A 21,464-nucleotide genomic window follows, 5' to 3' on the forward strand; every position below is an offset into this window, starting at 1 on the left:
ATGCTGGCTCAGGAATTCTGGGAGTTGAAGTCCACGAGTCATAAAAGAGCCGAGGTTGCCGAGCCCTGGTCTACTTTATCGCGGCTTGCAAAAGCTTCTTCAGCTTCCTGGGCTAAGGAAAACGGAATGCCGACCCTGCGTTCCTGGTCAGGGATTGGCGGACGCTTCCCGCTAGTCCCGCCTCTCGCCGGAGTACCTCATCGCCTCCTTTCCTCGTTTTGAGTCTTAGTTTCCTAAATCCCCTTAGTGATTGGCTGATTGGCTGTGTCCCCCAAGCCCCGGTCTATTCGGATTGGCTTACTTCTCCATAAGGCACCTCCTCCCCCCCCCCCCCGTCTTCGTTTTTGAGTTCCCTCATCGTCCATTCCTTTTACTCCTTGGGTGATTGGATAAACCCGTCTTCCTCCTCGCTGTTCATTGGGTGAACGTCGGCCAGGGCGCCCTGGAATGCGTGCGCAACTCGGGTGGCTCGCGCTCTGGTTCTCGCTCCCTCTTTTCCCGGAGGGGCCGCCGTCGCTGCCGCCGTCTAGGTAGGCGGGCTGGCGGGCGGGCGGGGTGGAGAGGGAGCCGCACAGCTTCGGGCTTCCTTCCTCTCTTCCCTTCCCTCACCGTCGCTCAGGCATTGGCTGGGCGACCAGGCCGCGTCCCCCCCCATTGGGGGGGAGGGGGGCCGTTGCTATGGAGACAGGTTCTGGGGATCCCCCCTCGCCGCCCCCTCGACCCCAGGCCTCTCGTTCGCTCCTCCACGGTCTCAAGCGGAGGGCCCCGACTCCCGAGGCCTTAGAAGTGGCTGCGAACGGCAGCAAGCCAGGTTTGCCTCTGGCCGCAGCCAATGATGCAACCAGAGCCATGGATCCCGGAGGAGCCACTCTGCCAACCGGCCCGACGACCCCGGCAGCGCCTTGCAACGCTACAGAGGTGACGTTGTTAACCACCATGATCGGGGAGATGACCCTGGTGGTGGCCAACAATACCGGAAATGGGGCAGATCCTGGAGAGGGGAGGTCTGAAAGCCTAGCCCTGGGTGCAGGAGATGGATTTTCAGCAGACACGGTGGTACCTGTGGTCAATTCGGTGGCTCCTGTCATCACCGAGCCTATTGTGTGTGACGGCGTGGGGATGTCGTCGCCCGGCGCTTTGCCAAGAGACGCGGTAGTGAAATCCCAGGAGGTTCCACCGGCTTCGCCGACCGTGATCGTGGTGGCCCCAAGTCCTATGACCCCACCGGAGAAGACTTCGCCGACATCTCCAGAGGGCTTCACACCGCGTGACTTTCCCGCTTCTCGGCCGTCTCAAGACATGGGTTCCCAGTCTAGTCTGGGCACGACTGCATCCAAAGCCCCTCCGGCTTCTGATACTTTGAGTTATTTAGATTCTGTTAGTCTCATGTCAGGCACGTTGGAGTCACTGACTGGTCCTGGCTTTCTTGACGATGCTAGCTCTCTGGGGTCCGATTCTGAAATCAATGGACTTGCCTACCGTAAGACTGATAAATATGGCTTCCTGGGGGGCAGCCAGTATTCTTTTACACTGTGAGTATTGGTTGGTACCACTATGATGGCCTTTCTATGCTGGGGAGAAGAAATGCTTTATCCCAGTCAAACTAGTCCAGTGATAGGCATCACTCTCACTTGGACTAGGGTGCTGATAATGGAGAGTTTCAAATTTCTGCTCGGTGGGCCAACTCCGGAGGAGTAGTTGTGTCTTAAGTACTATCCTGATTACGCTGCCACTAAGTTAAAGAGTATCAGTGGTCCATTATTGATCAGCTTTCTTAAATAACTTTTTTCTAGTTTGAGAGTAGTGACTCTGGGATATAATGTTTTAGGGAGATACAATGCTTCATTTTTCTGATTAGCATTCAGGAAGGAATAATGAAAAAACATCTTATTGGTTTTCAGCAAAAAAAACTTCCCTTCTGATCTTTCTGTACTTGGCATGCATCAAATTTGAAGGGTGACGCTAACAAATTGCATTTTACTTCCTCTAAAGAAGTGGACAACGCTATACACACTATTCATTTCTGCATGGGAGGGAAGGTCCATAAATGTGAGTAGCCTGGACCAATAGAATAGGCAATTGGACTATCTCAGGTTCTTTTTCCTTAAACATTTAAATATCACATTGCAACATTGGTTCTCTGATGTGCCAAATGAGTCATTTCTCTGCTCCATATATAGCTAAGATGTATTTCTATCCTCTTTTCCATAACTATATTTTTCCTTTTCAGTTCGCATGTTCTTCCCTTTGGTGTGAAATCAGAATCATGTCCTTGGGGGTGTGGCTTCATACATTTTTTCATTGTGATTGAGTGGCTGTATTTCTTGGCTTGGCGCATAAGTGTGATGGATTTTTTTCTTTTGTTCTGAGCACCAGTAATGTAATTCCAGACTTTCTATGGTTTCTCATTGGTCTAAATACTTGTTATGAAAATTGCTCCACATACTGTTCTCTTTAAATCATCCCTATTGCAGTAACTGCATACTTTTGTAATGATGCAAAAAGAAAAGCAGCAGAAAAAATTTACTGCTTCAGGATTTTGACTGGTCAAAACTTCAAAAAGATGAAGTCGCCTTAAAGCCAAGATTGAGACTGATAACTATCTGCTATGTATAAGACATAGTTTTCATGGCAATTATAGATAAGTAGCTTGCCACCGCCTTCTGGAATTTTTTTTTTTTTTTTTGCTTCCCAGTCTAGCTTATAATTCTGACATTTCGCTGGGGCACTGCTTCTCAGTCTTGGCAACTTGAAAATGTGTGGAAACATTGCACTAGAGTGAATATAAGCATTTCCCATCCAAATTCTTGCAAGCTTGCTTCTGCTTAATTTCTGAGCCTAGATAAATTCAGGAAGATGCTGCCTCCCATTAGATAAATTTTGTAAAAGCTCTGTGCACACATCCCACAAGCCTTAATTTCAAGCAGCTTTTAAAGCTGCTGATTGTTTTAGAATCAGCTTACATTTCCCATGAGACTGCAGCTGAGAGAGGGTGGCAGCTACAGTAATGAATTTGTGCTGCGGTTGATGCATTCTTTGTGTAGTCTGAAAAAGCACGTGTTGCTGTTCCAGAAGAGTTTTCGAGCGCTGCCATTTGGAATTTGACTATTTCTTTTCTCCTTGCTTTCTCTGCCACAGTGTCCCAACCATCCTCTTCAGCCAGGAATTTTAGAGTTGATGGAAAAGGTTATCATGCAGCAGTATGGGAAGCGGTGAGCTTGTGGTCTTCGATCACAGAGGCAGCATTATAACATGTACCACTTTCCACAATCCCTGAGTGGCAGGTGCAAAACTACACCCAGTTAGCATTTCTTTTCAAACTCATATGGCTATTATAGACTGGTGACCGGAAGGGAGTGTTTTTTTCCCCCTGTGACCCCAATCTCTTGTGGGATGTAAACACTCTGTGTGTACACATCTAGACATTGACCCATTCATTACTGTGTCCATTTGGGCACTAATGCAGAAATTGCAGCAGTTGTCTCTCAAACTGATCATTCATTAAAGAAAAAGATTTGCTAACAAATGCCAACTTTTCTTATGCAGATTAGATTCAGCCGAAGGTATTTTGAGATGCTGAAGGAAGTTTCACAACTGTTTTTCTAGTTCTAGAAACCTTTAACGTCTGCCCCTTTGTCTAACAGCAGCCGGTCCTCCTTCAAGGAAAAACAGAAAACAGGGCAAGATAATAATTACTTTCTCGTGTTGATTTTTTTAATTCCCAGCAGCCAGCAAGCCGGTGAAATTACTCTTCTAAACAAGGAATAGGGTACGGTGAAAGGCTGTACTCTTGTTATAAATTGTTGCAGCTAATGGCTATTTATAAGCATTATCTCCAAAGAATTGTCTCTGAACTCTTGTTTAAGTTGCCCTTAAAATAAGAGATGGAACAAACCATGCCAATTTTTGCTAAATAGAAACGTTTCTTATAGATTTACACGTGTAAAAGAGAAGTGTGCCTGCTGCCCATCCTGAGCCTGCAGGAAAGCAGCTAATAACAAAGCAAGTTAACATGATAAATTATAAATACTGTAGGTTTCACTTAGTATACGTGCTGTGGGAGGGGACGATGGTGTTTCTTCGCGGCAAGATTCTCTTTTTGGTTGTGGATTAGCTGCTATTCCTGCCTAACCATCTGTACTAACCTTATGTCATTCTCAGCTGCTTGTGAAGAGGAAACCCTCTACAGAAAGGGTTGTTTTTTTGAGGAAAGCTGATCAGCACATCCAGAGTAACCAACAGAAAAATATGTGTATATGCTAAGAACTAAATTGGCTTACAGTTCAAAAAGAGAAGGTAGTATTTAGTATTTGACTAAGCTCTGAATATACTTTCCAGTTACGTTCACTTTTATTCCTAGCTTAAACTGGAAGAGAGGCTTAGAAAAGCAGTCTAGAATTGGGGGTTTGCAGTTTACATTTAACCATCTTTCTCCCCCCCCCCACCTTATTCCAATAACCAAACATGAGCTACAGCATGGGTCTGATATAATTTAGTCGTGCCATAGTATTTGCTTTTTTTCCCCTCCCCTCACAAATCTACGTTTTCTTAGCAAATATAAAATTTTGCCTTTGCCTTCTTCCAGAATGTTCCTTGGACTTCCTGGACTAGCGTTATCACCTTGGGATTTGCTGATGGGGTCCAATTCAACTACTAAGCAGGCCTTCTCGTGCTTTTGAGTCCAAATAAAATTGGCCAGGTGCTGAGACCTGGGTATTGATCGGTGTGATCCAAATTATCTCTTTTCTATCTCGTGTTTTATCCTTGCTTGGAAGGGTTAGGGGAGGACACGTGCCGCTAGGATGCAGGTTTGAGTTGGCATTAATGACCCAAGTCCAGGATTGCATCTGTGATAATGATCGTGGTCAGTAAGTGACCGGAGGCTGGTCGATAGGCTTCTTTAGGGCAGCGAAAAGACCCGCTTAATAATGTTGGGGCATCTGCTTCTTTTGACAGTGACTGCCTTCTTCCCATTGGTGTGGCTGTGGGAGAACAGTATTCTTTTCGCCCACTCAGATCATTTATTTCTATGACTTTTTTACCATCGGTCTCACCACTTCCTGCTTGGCAAGCAGCCCTTCCTGTTTTTTGCTGGGTTTTGTTAATGAGAGCCCTGCCTAGATCTTCCTTTACGATCACCCCTCACCCAGAACCCCCATTGCCCGAAGCTAACGAAGTTGGGTACCATTAATCGGATGCCACACAATTCTAGTTTTTCATATAACTGACCAAATTCTCATTGCCCCATAAGCTCGGGGGGGGGGGGGAGAAGGTTCAGGGAATTGTGACTCACAGCAGGCTGAAGGGCAGCTTCCTAATTTCAGATCACACTGGCCCAGCTGCCCTGCACATTCTTTCATGCCTTTGTTTTATTGCTAAGGTGGAGGCTTATGTGTGAGCCTTGTTTGTGGTGGTGATGTGCATAAGCTGATCTTGGAGGCAGTTAATGGGCACCCAGAAACATTCAGTGAGATATACCGTCCAGCAGGAAAGACCACACACATAAGCCTTTGATGAAGCTGATTTATTGCTAATTGCCTGTGCATACAGATCTTCTCTACTGGTTAGAGTTAGATAAGGGTCAAGGCTTTTTGAGGGGCGGGGCGGGGAGGAGTGTTGGACTTTGTAGCTTCATAGGGATTTTAGGCTGATCCCTCTTTTCGCTCCACCCCCAGGTTCTGCCTTTCCTTCTACAGATACAGATGTATAAGGAACTGTTCTTCCATAATCCTCTTGGAACCATAAGGAGAGAGAGAGAGAGAGAGAGAGAGAGAGAGAGAGAGAGAGAGAGAGAGAGAGAGAGAGAGAGAGAGAGAGATGAATTCAGGATTATTATTGTTGTTGTTGTTATTATTATTATTATTATTATTATTATTATTATTATTATTATTATCATGTACAGCACCTGACAGTGTACGTGTGAACAGTGAAGAACGTGTTACGTTATAAGTGTCTGTAGGCTATTTAGCTAAATACAGACTAACAAAGTTTGTATTTTCAGAATAAGATGACTGCATGCTAGTTTAGAGGGTGTTTGCGACCCATCTTGTCACAATGAACTAGGGATTGTAGACCAGAGCTTCCAAGAACTAAAGACTCTGGGAGGGGTGGGGGGAAATAGATAAGCCTTTGAGAAGTTTAATTTCCCACCATCCCAAGCTTTTGTCTTTCACGGTTTGAATAATAATAATAATAATAATATTAATAATTAATAATTAATAATAATAATAATAATAATAATAATAATAATAATAATAATAATAAGTAGTAGTAGTAGTAGTAGTAGTTGGAAGGGACCTTGGAGGTCATCTAGTCCAACCCCCTGCTCAGGCAGGAAACCCTATACCATTTCAGGCAAATGGCTGTCCAGTCTCTTCTTAAAAACTTCCAGTGTTGGAGCATTCACCACTTCTGGAGGCAGGTTGTTCCACTGGTTAATTGTTCTGTGAGGAAGTTTCTCCTTAGTTCTAGGTTGCTTCTCTCCTTGACTAGTTTCCATCCATTGCTTCTTGTCCTGCTTTCAGGTGCTTTGGAGAATAGCTTGACTCCCTCTTCTCTGTGGCAGCCCCTGAGATATTGGAACACTGCTATCATGTCACCCCTCATCCTTCTCTTCGTTAAACTACACATGCCCAATTCCAGCAACCGTTCCCTATATGTTTTAGCCTCCCTTCCTCAGTAAAATAGTTTACTTTGCCTCTGTTGGTGTGAAATCTCATAATATACAGGCAAGGCTGACAGATCCTTCATGTTGCATAGCTCCTTAGTCCTTCCCCTGAAGAGCAGTAAACCTGAGAATTGTGCAAGACAACTACACATTCCTAGCATATTTCTTAGCTCGTCATCTTCCTCAATTGCTTTTTTTGTTGTTGCAGGGAAAGCACCATCCCTGTGGACGTGGCCAGGCAGAGGGAACTTAAATGGCTGGACATGTTTTCTCATTGGGATAAGTGGCTGTCACGTCGATTTCAGAAGGTGAGCAGAAATCAAGGTTAGAGACCTCTGTTCCTGGATAATAAAGAAGAGCCTTAACTTCTGCTCGGAGGGCTTTGAATTTCTGTCTCTTTACTCCACTTATTAATGGTTGTTCATTTTATCGCAGGTGAAATTGCGATGCCGGAAGGGGATCCCCTCTTCCCTCCGTGCCAAAGCATGGCAGCTACTCTCAAACAGCAAGGAACTTTTGGATCAAAATCAAGGAAAATTTGAGGTATTTCCACGGACCCTTTGAGGCTACTAAAATAGGGAAGCTTACTGTCTTATCTCGGAAAATGCAGAATGTCGGATTTCAAATAGGTAACATTTATATCCTGCTTTTCCAAAGTCAACGTATTCTGAGGTAGCTTACAGGGGATATCAAGCTACATCAATGAACTGCAATAAAAAAAAGCCCTTAAACTTAACCATTGGGAACCCTCCCGCATAAGTTGAGTGAGAAGGAAGAAAGTTGCGGCTGGAACAAAGCAGTTGACCTGGTGTCTTCCTGGAATCCTTTCCAGAACGGCAATTGATATTCGACCGCGTGGAGCAGGATTTCTCAACCTTGGCAGCTTGGAAGATGGCTGGACTTAAATTCCCGGGAAATTCTGGGGAGTTGAAGTCCGCCCCTCTTCAAGGTGCCAGGGTTGAGAAACACACTGCATAAAGGAAAAAGTCTCTCTGAGACAGGCCTCCGCCTCCAAATTCACCGTCTTTCCTTCCTCGTTGGCTTTGTCTTTTCCGCTAGGAACTGGAGCGTCAGCCTGGTGATCCCAAGTGGCTTGATGTGATCGAGAAGGATCTCCACAGGCAATTCCCTTTCCACGAGATGTTTGCAGCTCGGGGAGGCCACGGGTAAGAGAATTAAAGAAGGGATCTTTTTTGGCTCCAGGGCTCAGAGCGCTACAATCCTTTCCTTTCTCGGAATTCATAAGAGCGGTTCTCCCTCTACACACCAGGGCAGCTCGACATCCCCCAACTCATTTGGAAACTTTTGTAAGCAAATCTAACTGCTTGACTGACTTACCATTGGAGCTAGAATTTCCGTTGCTAAAAGAAGGCGGCTGTTAAGCGAGCCATGCCCGATTTTATGAGCTTTTTTTTTTGCCACGGTTATTGAGTGGATCGTCGCAGTTGTTAAATCGGGGCGGTCTCGTTCAGTTAATCCGGCTTTTTCCCCCCCCCCCCATTGACTTTGTTCGTTGGAAGCTGGCTGGGAAGGTTGCAGCGGCAGTCGCACGATCCTAGGGCATTGCAACCATCCTAAATACATGCTAGTTGCCAAGGGCCTGAATTTTGATCGCGGAGGAAGCTGTAAATGCGAGGACCGGTCGCAAGTCACTTTTCTCAGTGCTGTTGTAACTGTGAACAGTTGCTAAGCAAAGGGTTGTAAGTAGAGGACTACCTACATTGGTCTAGCTCCGTGGTGGCGAATCCTTGGCACGCGTGCCACAGGTGGCACGCAGAGCCCTCTCTCCAGGCACCCACACCGTCGCCCCAGTCCTAGGCCTTTCGCTGGGTTTTATAAAATCTTTTCGCTTTAGGTCGCCGCCGCCGTTTGCAAAAAAGCAAAACAAAAAGGTTCAATCAACCAATTTCAACTTCTCACGGGGAAAAGAAAAGATCTCGCAAAGTTGGAATTGATTGATTGAACTTTTTAGTCCCACCCAGTCTGCCGTTACCACCGTGGCCACGCCCACCCAGTGGGCCCAATGATACATACCGTATTTTTTGGACCATAAGACGCACCTGACCATAAGACGCACCCAGTTTTTAGAGCAGGAAAACAAGAAAAAAAATATTCTGAACCAAATAGTACCAGTATACTAGGAAGGAAGGAGGGGAGAGAGAGAGAGAGAGAGAAGGAAGGAAGAAAGAAAAAAGAAAGAAAGAAAGAGAGAAAAAGAAGGAAGAAAGAGAAAGAAGGAAAAAAAGAAAGGGAGGAGGGAGGGAGCAAGGAAGAGAGAGAGAGAGAGAAAGAAGGAAGGGAGAAGGAAGGAAGGAAGAGAGAAGGAAGGAAGGAAGGAAGGAAGAAAGAAAGAAAGGAGGGAGGGAGGGAGAAAGAAAGAAAGGTAGGTAGGTACTGGTAGTTTCTTTTCCCCGAAGCAATTTCAAACAATTAGCAGTATTATCTTGCAAATGGGAAATCACTTCCAATAAACTTCGCAGAGAAACCTGCAGGGACAACTCCTCACAGCTTTGCGGGGGCAAGTCGCCTATGAGGTTGTTTAGCAAAAACTATTTCTTTAGCAGCGAGGTAAAAGAAAGAAAATGTGCGCGCGCAGGGAGGGGGAGGCAGTCAGAAGGCATGGCAGGCACGTCCGTATTTCCTCCCCTGCCGACCAATCACGGGGGCGGGGCGGAGAAATCCACGTCTTCATTCAATCACGTCTCTCCAATGGAGCTGATGGACTGCGTTGACTGAACGGAAGACAAGTGTTTTCGCTTACCTTCGGACCATAAGACGCACCTCGTTTTTCCACCCACTTTTGGGAGGGGAAAAGTGCGTCTTATGGTCCGAAAAATACGGTAAGTGGGTTTTGGGTTGCAGTTTGGGCACTCGGTCTCTAAAAGGTTCGCCATCACTGGCCCAGCTCTTTCTTACATTGAATTTCCTCTGCCACCCCATCTCTGCACCTGCTCCTGGTATCTGACCTCTGATGTGCCTTTCTTCATCTCTAGACCTAAGATAATGGGACATAGCGTTAATCAGGAAACTCATGTCTGCCGTGCCACTTTTAGCTGCTTCATTCACATCCTGGCACATGATCTGAGCAATGCTGAGCATTAACTAGCCTGCAGGCCCTGTTTCTAATTAAAACACCCCCCCCTCCCCCCAAAGAAACACAATGGAGAATTCTGCTTTCCTAGAGTTTGGTCTCGTGAACAGGGAGCTCCGATAGGGTCCAAAAGTCTCAGTGAAATTAATTGCGCTCTTCATCCTTCTCCATCGCAGGCAGCAGGACCTCTATCGCATCCTGAAAGCCTATACCATCTACCGGCCCGAAGAAGGTTACTGCCAAGCGCAAGCGCCCGTAGCTGCAGTTTTGCTGATGCATATGCCCGCAGAGGTGAGGAGCTGCTTCATTCACACTGCAGTTGCCAGTTTTAGAAAGCGTAGTTTCTCTGGGAAAGAACCACACTTCCTAGTCTTAATTTATATTTTCAGAATATTTTAGCAGGTTGGGGCATGTATATATAATAGTCGCCACACCTTGGAAGTCTTGTTTTGCACCAGGCATCCTGCTTTGTTGCATGCCAGGGTCTGTCCTTTTCAACTACCAGAGGGACGTTACCAGTTCCAGAAACTGGGTCCAGAGCATTGACAGTATCCATGTTTCCATGCAGCGTCACGCACGTACGGTGTTAAAACATAACCATTACACTTTAACTGTCAACCATGATGGGATCTGGGTCTGTTCTCAAATTGTGACTTTGTTCTCCTTCTTTGGCTTTGCTACTAGCTCCGAGGTGTTACTTCTGTGTCATTGAAGCAACCTGGAAGCCCCGGGTTTGGGGAAGGTACAATGCAGGGGTCTTCAAACTTGGCAGCTTTTAAGACTTGTGGACTTCAACTCCCAGAATTCCTCAGCTGAGGAATTCTGGGAGTTGAAGTCCACAAGTCTTAAAAGCTGCCAAGTTTGAAGACCGCCGGTATAATGCCTCTGAATTGAATTTGCTGGCTTAGCTCACCTCACTGGAACGTTTTAACTGGGAGTTTGCTAGAATGCTGGTCTGCCCTGTACCCAACTGTGGCTGCTGCAATGATCTGGGCTAAAGATTCCTTGGTCTGTCTCCACAGCAAGCTTTCTGGTGCCTGGTGCAAATCTGTGAGAAATATCTTCCTGGATACTACAGTGCTGGATTGGTAAGTTTGACTGCATTCCCATAGAGCAGCGGTGGCGAACCTTTTAGAGACCGAGTGCCCAAACTGCAACCCAAAACCCACTTACTTATTGCTGGGTGCCAGGTGGGTGTGGCCCACTGGGTGGATGTGGCTGTGGTGGTCATGGAAGATTGGGTGGGTGTGGTCACCTTAATGTTGCTCATGGGGCAGGACACCTGTGGGGGGTGGGCAGGGTTGGGGGAGCTCCAGGTGGTCTCTGGCAGGTGGGTCAGTAGGCAGGAGACTCATCCTGTGGGGTAAGGCGAGGCAGGGTGGGGGTGCCATTGCCATGGGGCAGGGCAAGGGCTGGGGCAGCTGCTGCCTGACACCACTGGCCCCCGCACACAGAGGCCAGCGAGCACATGGGGGTGTCCGTCAGTAGCCACAGCCTGCCGGCCCCTCGACAGGCATACTCTGGAACTCCACAACCCGTCACCAGCAGTTCAAAGAAGCCGCTTCCGAGATGGATGGTCGGCCGACAGCTGAGGAGGCGATGCAGTGGATCGTGCCCAGGAAAAGGAGAGCATGCGAGGCCAGGAGGGACGGGAAGGGGGCGGGGCGGGAAACCAGCCGTGCCGGGATGCATCCGGCCACGTGGGACCTCGGCGAATTAGGCGGCTGGTTGAAGAGGGACAGTTGCCACCTCCGGGGCATGGCGCGGGTGCCCACAGAGAGAGCTCTGAGTGCCGCCTCTGGCACCCGTGCCATAGGTTCGCCACCACTGCCATAGAGAAAAGCAGTTTAGAATTCTTCACTGGGAATGCTTTTTGTATTGCATGTAGTCCTTGCTTAACCATCGGCCGCTTGGCAACTGTTTGAAGTTACGATGGATGCCCCACCCACCCCACCCCAAAAGGAATTTGCAACCCATATTTGAGGTTCCGATGGCTGCGCCCTCCCTCTCCCCCTCCCCCTTGTATTCATGTGATTGCCTTTTGAGTGCTTGGCAACTGGCCCACATTTATGACCATTTGCAGTGTCCTGCAGAGACATGACTATGATTTACGATGGTTTCTGGCAGAAAAACAGACAGCGGGTTAGCTAATTGATATGCTTAACAACGGGCCGGGCATTTGCTTAAGAGCTGTTGCAAAACAAAATTGTAAAATTAGGTTGGTCAGGTGGATGCCTCAACTTAGGACCATCATAACTTACAGCGGAAAATCTTGGCTGCCTTGCAGTCATAAGTTGAGGACTACCTGTACACAGAAACTTCCAGTGTAAAGATCGGCGCTAGGGCTTCCCTTTCTTATTAAAATGCTGAAAGTCCTGGAAATAGAAGAAAAATAACATAACAGCTCTTTTTTTAAAGGATGGATTTTTTTAAAAAAACAGCCAAAATAGATGTATACAAATAAATAAGTAAACGCGCAGGTAGTCCTCAACTTACAACAGTTCATTTAGTGACCATTCAAAGTTACAATGGCATTGAAAAAAGTGTCATGATCATTTTTCATAGTTATGACCATTGCAGCTTCCCCCAATCAAATGATCAAAATTCAGACACTTGGCAACTGACTCATATTTATGACGTGCGCGGTGTCCTGGGGTCATGTGATCACCTTTTGCAATCTTCCGACAAGCAAAGTCAAGGAGGAAGTCAGATTCATTTAACAACCATGTTACTAACTTACTAACACCTGTCGTGATTCACTTAACAACTATGGCAAGAAAAGTCGTAATATGGGGCAACCTTCACTTAACGAATCACTTAGCAACAGAAATTTTGGGCTCAGTTGTGGTTGTAAATTGAGGACTACCTTGCTGGAAGCCTAACAAACCAGCTTTGATTTTAACACATTGTTGACTTAAAAAATAGGTTGCATCGATGAAAAATTTTCATAGTTCACTGAATCTTGGCAGTGGAATCTTAAGAGTATTGGGGGATTTATGAATGGAAGGGTACCTGATTCAGTTGTTGGTTTCCAATCTGGCTGAAAGGGATGGAATTCCCTTATTAATTTTTACAGAAATTATGGTGCTTCTCGGTATGTTTTAAGGAAGACTTAGCATTATCTCTACTAGAAGACTATGTTGTACTGGAGGATGGGACTTCCTGGAAAAGAGTGGGAGGCCCAGAGTTGGAAAAATAATCAGTAGGGCATTGAATTTGAAGACAACCCCCCCCCCACCCCTTTAAAGGAGCGCATCCTTTTTTCAAGATTGTGCAGTTGCAGAGCAGTTTTGAAAATAGATGTCTTGCATTGAAGGAATTCCTGACAGATGCCACCTGCAAACTTTTTGCCTTCCACAGCTAGAATCAGTACTTCTTACAAAGAAATGCTCTTGTTTTTCTGTCGGGCCACCTCATCTCAGTTGTGTGGGTTTTTTTGGCAAGTTTCTTCTCCAACTTCTCACTTCCCCTTCTTTGCCACTCTGGGTCAACTTGAAATTTCATATTCTGTGACTGATCTTAAGACTGAGTTAAATCATGAGTTATCTGTCACGAGTAGGTCAGGTTCTGGCAGGTGTCTGTTGATGGGCAAAGCTGGGCCCTGCCGTGCCTCTGAGGGCAATCTGGGTTTGTTAATGGATTGAACTGAAAGGAGCAACACAATTTTTGCCTACAGGAACCTTGAACGGTTGCAACCACTTCAGTCTTGCAGATTGTATTGGGCCCCAGGTAGTGGGATGACCCCTATCATAAAGTTTACTTGACTTTGGTTTGGAATGTCACATGAGCCATGCTTTAGGGCTCAGTCTGGTGTCCCGGACTCAGCCAGTTGTGTACTATGTTCAGCAAACGGTGGCTAAGCAAACAATAGCTTGGTGCAATATACTATTCAATTCTGCGTCTCGTCTCCCCAACTTTCTTTGCTGCTGACAGAGCTTATAAACCCTGTCTTAGGCCTGGGAGAAGAAGATAAAAGCATTGGTGGGGGAAATACAGGCTATCCCAGTGATAGGCAACCTTGGCTCTTTGATGACTCATGGACTTCAACTCCCAGAATTCCTGAGCCAGCATGGCTAAGCACAGAAACCTCTCCATTTCTCCTCAGCATGGCTGGCTCAGGAATTCTGGGAGTTGAAGTCCGTGAGTTATAAAGCGGCCTAAGGCCTAGGCCAGGGGTAAGCCACCTTGGCTCTTTGATGACTCGTGGACTTCAACTCCCAGAATTCCTGAGCCAGCATGGCTAAGCACAGAAACCTCTCCATTTCTCCTCAGCATGGCTGGCTCAGGAATTCTGGGAGTTGAAGTCCGTGAGTTATAAAGCGGCCTAGGCCAGGGGTAAGCCACCTTGGCTCTTTGATGACTCGTGGACTTCAACTCCCAGAATTCCTGAGCCAGCATGGCTAAGCACAGAAACCTCTCCATTTCTCCTCAGCATGGCTGGCTCAGGAATTCTGGGAGTTGAAGTCCGTGAGTTATAAAGCGGCCTAAGGCCTAGGCCAGGGGTAAGCCACCTTGGCTCTTTGATGACTCGTGGACTTCAACTCCCAGAATTCCTGAGCCAGCATGGCTAAGCATAGAAACCTCTCCATTTCTCCTCAGCATGGCTGGCTCAGGAATTCTGGGAGTTGAAGTCCACGAGTCATCGAAGAGCCAAGGTGGCCTACCCCTGGGCTATCCCCTCCAGAGCCCCTGAATTCACCTCAGATCCCATCTGTGCTTCTTGTTCAGGAGGCGATCCAGTTAGACGGGGAGATCTTCTTTGCACTTCTCCGACGAGCGTCTCCCATTGCCTATCGTCACCTGAAAAGATACAAGATCGACCCCATCTTGTATATGACCGAGTGGTTTATGTGCATCTTCTCCCGGACCTTGCCTTGGTGCTCCGTGTTACGCGTGTGGGACATGTTTTTCTGCGAAGGTGAGCCGTGACCTTCAATTCTCTTTGGCTTTCTGTCAAGTTCTGCATGCCTGCTTCTTCCCTTACGCAGATTCCATCAAGAAGGGAGAAAAACCACAGTGATTCTGCAGTCTCTGATTCTCTACCCCCTCCTCCCCCCCCAAATGCTTTTAATTCACTGGATGGAGGAAAACCTACCCAACCATTATTTAAATAGTCCTGGCCAGCAGGTTGGCAGTCTTGATGGCTGTTTGACAAAACAACAACAACAAAAAAAACGGGTGGAGGGGAGAGAAAGAGAAGAATTATATGATGTCAAATCTGGTCTGACATAATTATTCTCGAAATGGTACTGGGGATCATTCAATATGTTTACCAGGAGAACTAAGCTGATGAGTCAGATGTTCGTGAATTATGCATGGCATTGAAAACATGGATTTTGTCTGTCACCAGTGTGGACTGGTGCATTTTAACTTGGAATTTCATTGTATTCCATAAGGCTTGTCTTTGCAAAATGCTTGGAATGCTTGGAATCACAGCTGTGGTATTTATTTTATTCTTATTTCTTTATTCAATCGAGCCCACCTCAACCAAGCGACTCTGTGCTAGAACCAGGGATTATTAAACAAAAAATTGGATTATAGCAATACGTTCAGGATGGGCCAAATGATTCTCCGTGCAGGAGCTTATTATAGAATCCTTTCTGTTCTACAATAGCATTTCTCACCCTTGGCAACTTAAGATGGATGGACTTCAACTCCCAGAATTCCCCAGCCAGCTTGTCTCCCAATTTGAGTGTCAGATTAAGATCACTTAGACCAGTGTTTTGCAACCTTGGCAACATTAAGATGTGTAGACTTCAGTTCCCAGAATTCCCTGCTGGTGGGGGAGTTCTGGGCATTGAAGTCCACCCATCTTAAAAGTTGCCAAGGTTGAGAAACACTGTTCTACAATGTAATGGTGATTACTCATTTAGTAAGCAATAAAATGTAGATAAAAGCCAGGGCTCAGTGGTACATTTTCCTAGCAGTTCGCAACGTACACCTTCACAAACACCCAGAGGCCCCTGATTGGTTGCCCATTGCTTAAAATGGGAGGCTGGCTTTGCGAGCCAAATTCAGCTAGGACTGTTTTAAAACTTCGTGACGTGTCCTTTAGTGGACTTTGGTTCCTTCAACTACCTAAATTTTGCATTTGCAGCCCTACCGTTGGCCCTCTATTCCAACTTTCCGTGTCCCTTTTCTTTGATTTGTTCCTCCCTTCCCCTTCTTTATGTTCTCGCAGGAGTGAAGATAATTTTCCGGGTGGGCTTAGTGTTACTCCGGAACACCTTGGGCTCGGTGGACAAGCTGCGATCTTGTCAAGGCATGTATGAGACAATGGAGAAATTGCGAAATCTCCCCGTTCAGACCATGCAGGAGGAATACTTGGTCCACGAGGTGAGAACCCCAGCTTTTTTCTTTGTCGCCTTTCTTTATTTGTATTGCTGCCCCGAAGTTTTCTGGCCATGTAAACAACACTTTTCCCCCCCAAATATACTGTAAGCCAGGGATGGGCAGCTATGATAACTTTACAACCAGTGGACTTCAGCTCCCAGAATCCCTGAGCCAGCCACACTGCAGTCTACTTCAGTTGACCATTCTCTGGGCAGCGTCTCTTGTCCTCGACTCCCAAGGTCATTCCATTACATTCTCTTACGTCATCTCACAATTCCATTTCCTTGAGATCTTCAAGCCTGCTGAAATACATTTTGAATTTATTAATGGATTTTAAACTCAGATACTTAGTTGGGATGCCTAATGCTTCTTGAATACCGTAGTTCTGCAGTAATTTGAAATTGGCTGATAAGCTTTTCCTGGCTTTTTTGCCGTGATGGGCACTGCTAGGGAGATGTGTGTGTGTGTGTGTGTGTGTATATATGTGTGTGTGTGTATGTGTATGTATATATATATATGTGTGTGTGTATGTATGTATGTATGTATGTGTATGTGTGTATATATATATGTGTGTGTATATGTATGTATGTATAGGATCTGCTTCCACTGACAGAAATTTTGAATGAGATCTGCTCCTGGTTTTACATGTACTTCGTGACAAAGTCTTTCTCCCATCTGTTTCAGGTGATTAATCTTCCAGTCACCGAAGCCCTCATCGAGCGAGAGAATACCACCCAGCTAAAAAAATGGCGGGAAACTCGGGGGGAGCTCCAGTACAAGCCCTCCCGCCGACTCCATGGCTCGCGAGCCATCCTCGAGGAGCGCTACCGTATGAACCCTCCCCTGACTGCCAGTGCCAGCCTCCTGAGCCTCACGGGGCTAAAACACAGGGTTGCCCTAGGCAGCATCAGCGGCCCTTCCTTCTCCCCGGCTCATTCCATAAGTATCCTGGCTGAGTCCCCTTCCCCGGTCCCTCCTGCTGCCCAGAACCAGGTGGTGGTATCCGAAGGTCTTCATGCTGCCCTGCCTTCCCCTACCGGCAACAACACCCCCTTAGGTGGCCCTAAGAAAAGCAGCAGCAGCAGTAAAGCGGAGAAGCGGAAAGAGAAAGAGCGGGAGAAGCAAGAGAAGCTGGAGAAGGAGAAGCAGAAGCTGCAGAAGGAGCGGGAGAAGAAGCTGCAGAAGGAGCGGGAGAGGCAGGAAAAGGAGCGGGAGAAGAAGCAGCAGAAAGAACGCACCAAAGAGGAGGCCAAGCTAAAGAAAGAAAAAAAGATGTCTTTGAGGAAGAAAGAGCCCAAAGCAGCCCCTGAAGATGGAAAAGATGGGGAAACCCCGGGCGGGTCTGTGCTCCAGGACACTTATTTTTGAATAATGCGGAGGGGTGGGACAACACAAGGCTGAACAATTCCCGAGGACCAAGAAGATGGCTGCCACTAGAGACGCAGTGTGGTTGAAGGGCCCAAAGGACCGGAGGGACGTACGCCAAAGGGACTCACTATTGGACCTGGGGAAACCTACCCACCCACCCCAGACTGAAGGTGAGAGAGTGCTGGAGGAGAAGTACTGAGGGTCCACGTGTGTTTTATCTCTTTCGTGTGCCTGAGGTGGGCTGGAGTGCCCCCATAATGCTCTCCTCCACCGTAACGACCAGAGAGAAAAGGTCGTGTGGTAGCTGCTGTGTTCCATGCATGGATATGGAACTTGGTGGCCCCGGGTGAATTTCACCACAACCGACAGATGCAACTGCACTACCCTCCTCTGTTCCCTCCAAGCTGGGAGCCTAACCACGGGAGTAACTGCACTCTTTAACAAGTACTTTGTACGGAACCGCCTCCTTTTAAAACTGTCTAATCACTCCAGGGGTGACATCACCTCCCTGAGCAGAGAGGCAAAATATGGACTTCCCCAATATTAATGGACGCTTTCCGCCATTGCAAGGTGGATTAGCCCTTTTAACATTAATTGCATATTTTCCCCCAATTCTCCTCAAGCTGATGGGCTCCACAAGGCACTTAGGAAACATCCACCTCTCTGTCTTTGTCTCTCTCTCTCTCTCTCTGTCTCTCTCTCTCTCTCTCACACACACACACACACACAGGTACTTCCCCTTGCATGGCTTTCTACAGACTAAGCTTGCTGCCTTGTCTCCTGGCCAAATCGCCTCTCTTTTCAGAACCGTTTGTTGATAGGCAGACATGGAACCAGGGTGGCTTCTTCGAGCTTGGACCATTCAGGAAAAAAAAAGAAGCTCAGTCCTCTTGGCTTTCTACAACAATCTGTCTCAAAACCGTGGTGGGAGATTAAGGAAGCCAGGCTTGGCCAGTTGGCTATTCCTATATAAGGGATTCCTAGCAGTCAACAAGGGGGGAAAAATAAATAAATCTCAAGTTTCTAGAAAGGTTTGCTGCATTGGCTCAAGTAAAGAGAAGTAATTAGATTGGGCCCGAAAGAGAGGCTGCATTTTCTGGTTCTCTGTTTTTGGCATGTAGTCAAATAGTTTCAGTCAGAACAAAGAAGGGGGAAAAAGGTCAATTTCCTGCCCTTCAGAAATAGCTTTTGGCAGAAACATTCCTGAGAAATCTAGGAGGGTAACCTTTGTCTGACTGCTTGCTATTTTGTCCAAAAGAGGTATTTACTTTTGGGGAGAATTTCCGTCCCCAAGAGGAGATTTGGGCAAACTCACTCCAAATGGCTATAGCTGTAAATTATTGAAATGTTTGTTACTGGATTACATTTAGCTTTTAATCCTATCCCTTAAAAACAAAAGATCCTTCTCCATTACAGAATAAATTCCTTAAGAATTAGTTTTTAACCTTCACTGATTTACTTAGATAGTAAATGAAGATAACTGAGAATGTTTTCCTTTTTTAGTGCTGCTGCTCCCGTCTTCACAAAACCTACAGGATTTCTTGAGCAGTGGCTGATAAAGCTGGTTTAAAACTGGCTTATAGCTTGTTGATGTAGATATTAACAAATACGATGCATGCTTGATTTCCTTGTCCCACAGAAATGGACCTTTAAAGCAGTGCTTCTCAACCTTAGCAACTTTTAACTCCCAGGATTCCCCAGCCAACTTGGGGAAGTGGTTGAGGAATTCTGGGAGTTGAAGTCCACACATCTTAAAGCTGCCAGGATTGGGAAACACTATTTTAAAGTAATTGGAATGTATTTTGCTCTAGACATTTTTTTTTCCTGTGGTTCGCTGTGCGGCCACAATGGAGTTCTGTTTCCTTTTAAGGAACTACATGCCGATACTGCCTTGCAACCCTTTATTGGTGGAGCAGAAGGCAATTGTCAAAACTCTGGGTTTCTGTTCTATGCAGTCTAGGAAAATAATATTGGCAAGCCGTAGGGTTGATCAGCTTAGGAATGGTGGAAAGAGGTTTGGGGAGTTTGAAACTGGAAGATAAAATTCTTGCTGCCTTGGAAGCCAGACTGGGCTACAGTATTATGAGTCCATACTGGATTCGTGAGTTCCCAATTCTTCCGCAGCATCTTTTCCTTCTCTTGTGTCATGTTCTCTGCAGTTGTGAATAGTTTGAAAATCATGAGCCTGTTTCAGAATCTCACTTCCCCAAATATATCTGTACCAAATAGCAGTTTCTCTTTGGATTCACATCCCTAACAAAAATGTTCTGTTAAGACTATTTTCCTCTCTGTATATACTTTTTCTCTCTTAACACATATATTATATATATGTTTCAGTATTGTAATTATGTATACAGATACTTGGGATTTTTTTGATCTTATTTAATGGGACAGACACTGGAAATTAGGAATCCATCATCTCCCCATGCCTTATTGTTATTTTTAAAGGTTTTTTTTAACCACTGCCCCTAATTTGGTCAAGCAGTAAATTACAAATAACAACTCTTTGCTGTCCTACTTGTTAATACTTTTTCTATGTTTTGTTTTTTTAAATAATTTGTGCTTCATTTTTATTAGATTCCCCACCCTCCTGCATTGCTTTGTTTAAAAATGTTAACAAAACAAAATGGAGACCACATTTGTTGAGTGTCTTTGTTAACCAAGGATTAACTGGACTGAAATTCCAACACTGGAAGGTTTTAAGAAGAGACTGGACAACCATTTGTCTGAAACAGTATAGGGTTTCCTGCCTGAGCAGGGGGTTGGACTAGAAGACCTCCAAGGCCCCTTCCAGTTCTGTTCTATTATTTCTGAATTAAGCTATTTATTTTTATGGGATTGTTCAGATCTAAAGCAGCGTTTGTTTATTGAAGAAGTCCAGGCTCAGAAAGCCTGTACCATACAAATTTTGGTTAACCAGAAGGAGGTGGATTCAAACAACCCAGAGTGATTTAGATTTAGCCCTAAGTAGACTAAATTGTGCTGGGAGTCAGACAGATTCCTTCTGGACAGCTAACTGCATACTCTTGACATTTGTGACTGAAATCAAGTCCTAGAGAGGCTGTGGTTTTTCTAGGCCCTCCATCTCATCGTACTTTCTATCCCATGCCCTACAAGGGCAGAGAGCGAAATGGGCAGGGATGTGAGACTGTTTGCTTTTCCACTAAACATGCCCAAGGTTGTACCAACCCTTGCGGTGCCATCGCAGATTTGTTTTCCCCTTCAGAGGGGAAAACTGTAGGAAATGGAAAGGGAGATTACAGCTCCTTTGGCAGCTGCCCAATGAATGATCCGATCATCCAAGACTCGTGTGGACAGGCCTGGCATAGAGGTGGAAGTCCTGGTTCACAGCAAAGCCTCCACTTGGCTCAGCTCGTCAAAGCATTTTATCCCTTGGGTCTCTTACCAGTTTTTTGGGCACATTGCACATCCTGTTCTTTTGAACAGTACCTGGATGGGCACCTGGTAGAATTTCATTTTGCTTTCCTGCTGATCGGTAATATGAAGTATGATGAATCTGCCACGGTCATCGGAGATTTGAACTTGCACACGTTTCGGTTGCAGTTCCTTAACCATTCCTAGGAGCTTAATTAGGCTGGGGAAGCCCTTTACTGGGAGGCTGTGATGCTGGTAAGGAAATACAGCGGTACCTTGGTACTCATCGTTAATTGGTTCTGGGAGGCATGATGAGTACCAAACAAATTTTCCCCATAAAGGAATATAGTGAGTCACAAGAGAGCCAACACCGACAAGTTCTAGCTGGGTATGTTGAGTACCAAACAAACCACGAGTACCGGGACAAAATTTTCCTGTCAAAATGCACCAAGTACCAAATTGGGTGAGTTTCAAAGCAGCCGAGTACCAAGATACCACTGTAAATATTTCATCTCTCTTTTTTTCTACAAGTAATTTCCATCAGATCCCTTCCCCTCTTCCTAGTCCATACATTGTGATTTTGTAGCCCTCCAGATGTTGAAGTCAACTCTTCGGGTTTAGCCCAGAGTG

The 21,464-nt window shown here is 46.0% G+C and overlaps 1 protein-coding gene and 2 long non-coding RNA genes across 3 annotated transcripts; 2 read left to right on the plus strand and 1 right to left on the minus strand.

Moving 5' to 3' along the window:
* The first annotated feature begins 574 nt into the window (after positions 1 to 574).
* TBC1D10B (TBC1 domain family member 10B) lies at positions 575 to 20,092 on the plus strand. The gene is made up of 9 exons (XM_083376780.1): positions 575 to 1,532; positions 6,876 to 6,975; positions 7,103 to 7,210; positions 7,727 to 7,833; positions 9,935 to 10,049; positions 10,781 to 10,846; positions 14,487 to 14,676; positions 15,940 to 16,094; positions 16,776 to 20,092. The coding sequence occupies exons 1-9, from the start codon at positions 679 to 681 to the stop codon at positions 17,457 to 17,459; spliced, it is 2,379 nt and encodes a 792-aa protein (XP_083232906.1). The 5' UTR covers positions 575 to 678; the 3' UTR covers positions 17,460 to 20,092.
* LOC310648759 lies at positions 3,139 to 4,662 on the plus strand. Its single transcript, XR_014494138.1, has 3 exons — positions 3,139 to 3,212; positions 4,162 to 4,296; positions 4,586 to 4,662. It is a non-coding gene; the product is annotated as an uncharacterized lncRNA (long non-coding RNA).
* On the minus strand, positions 5,299 to 14,559 carry LOC310648757. The gene is made up of 3 exons (XR_014494137.1): positions 14,458 to 14,559; positions 12,020 to 13,714; positions 5,299 to 5,732 (listed from the first exon to the last, which is right to left on the minus strand). It is a non-coding gene; the product is annotated as an uncharacterized lncRNA (long non-coding RNA).
* Positions 20,093 to 21,464: the final 1,372 nt, after the last annotated feature.

The sequence above is a fragment of the Vipera ursinii genome (genome assembly GCF_947247035.1).
Source record: "Vipera ursinii genome assembly, chromosome: Z".
Taxonomy (NCBI): domain Eukaryota; kingdom Metazoa; phylum Chordata; class Lepidosauria; order Squamata; family Viperidae; genus Vipera; species Vipera ursinii.

Coding starts and splice junctions, on each gene's coding strand:
- TBC1D10B (XM_083376780.1), top strand. CDS start 679: ATGGAGACAGGTTCTGGGGATCCCCCCTCGCCGCCCCCTCGACCCCAG. Junction 1,533..6,875: donor AGCCAGTATTCTTTTACACT/GTGAGTATTGGT, acceptor TTGTTGTTGCAG/GGAAAGCACCATCCCTGTGG. Junction 10,847..14,486: donor GATACTACAGTGCTGGATTG/GTAAGTTTGACT, acceptor CTTCTTGTTCAG/GAGGCGATCCAGTTAGACGG.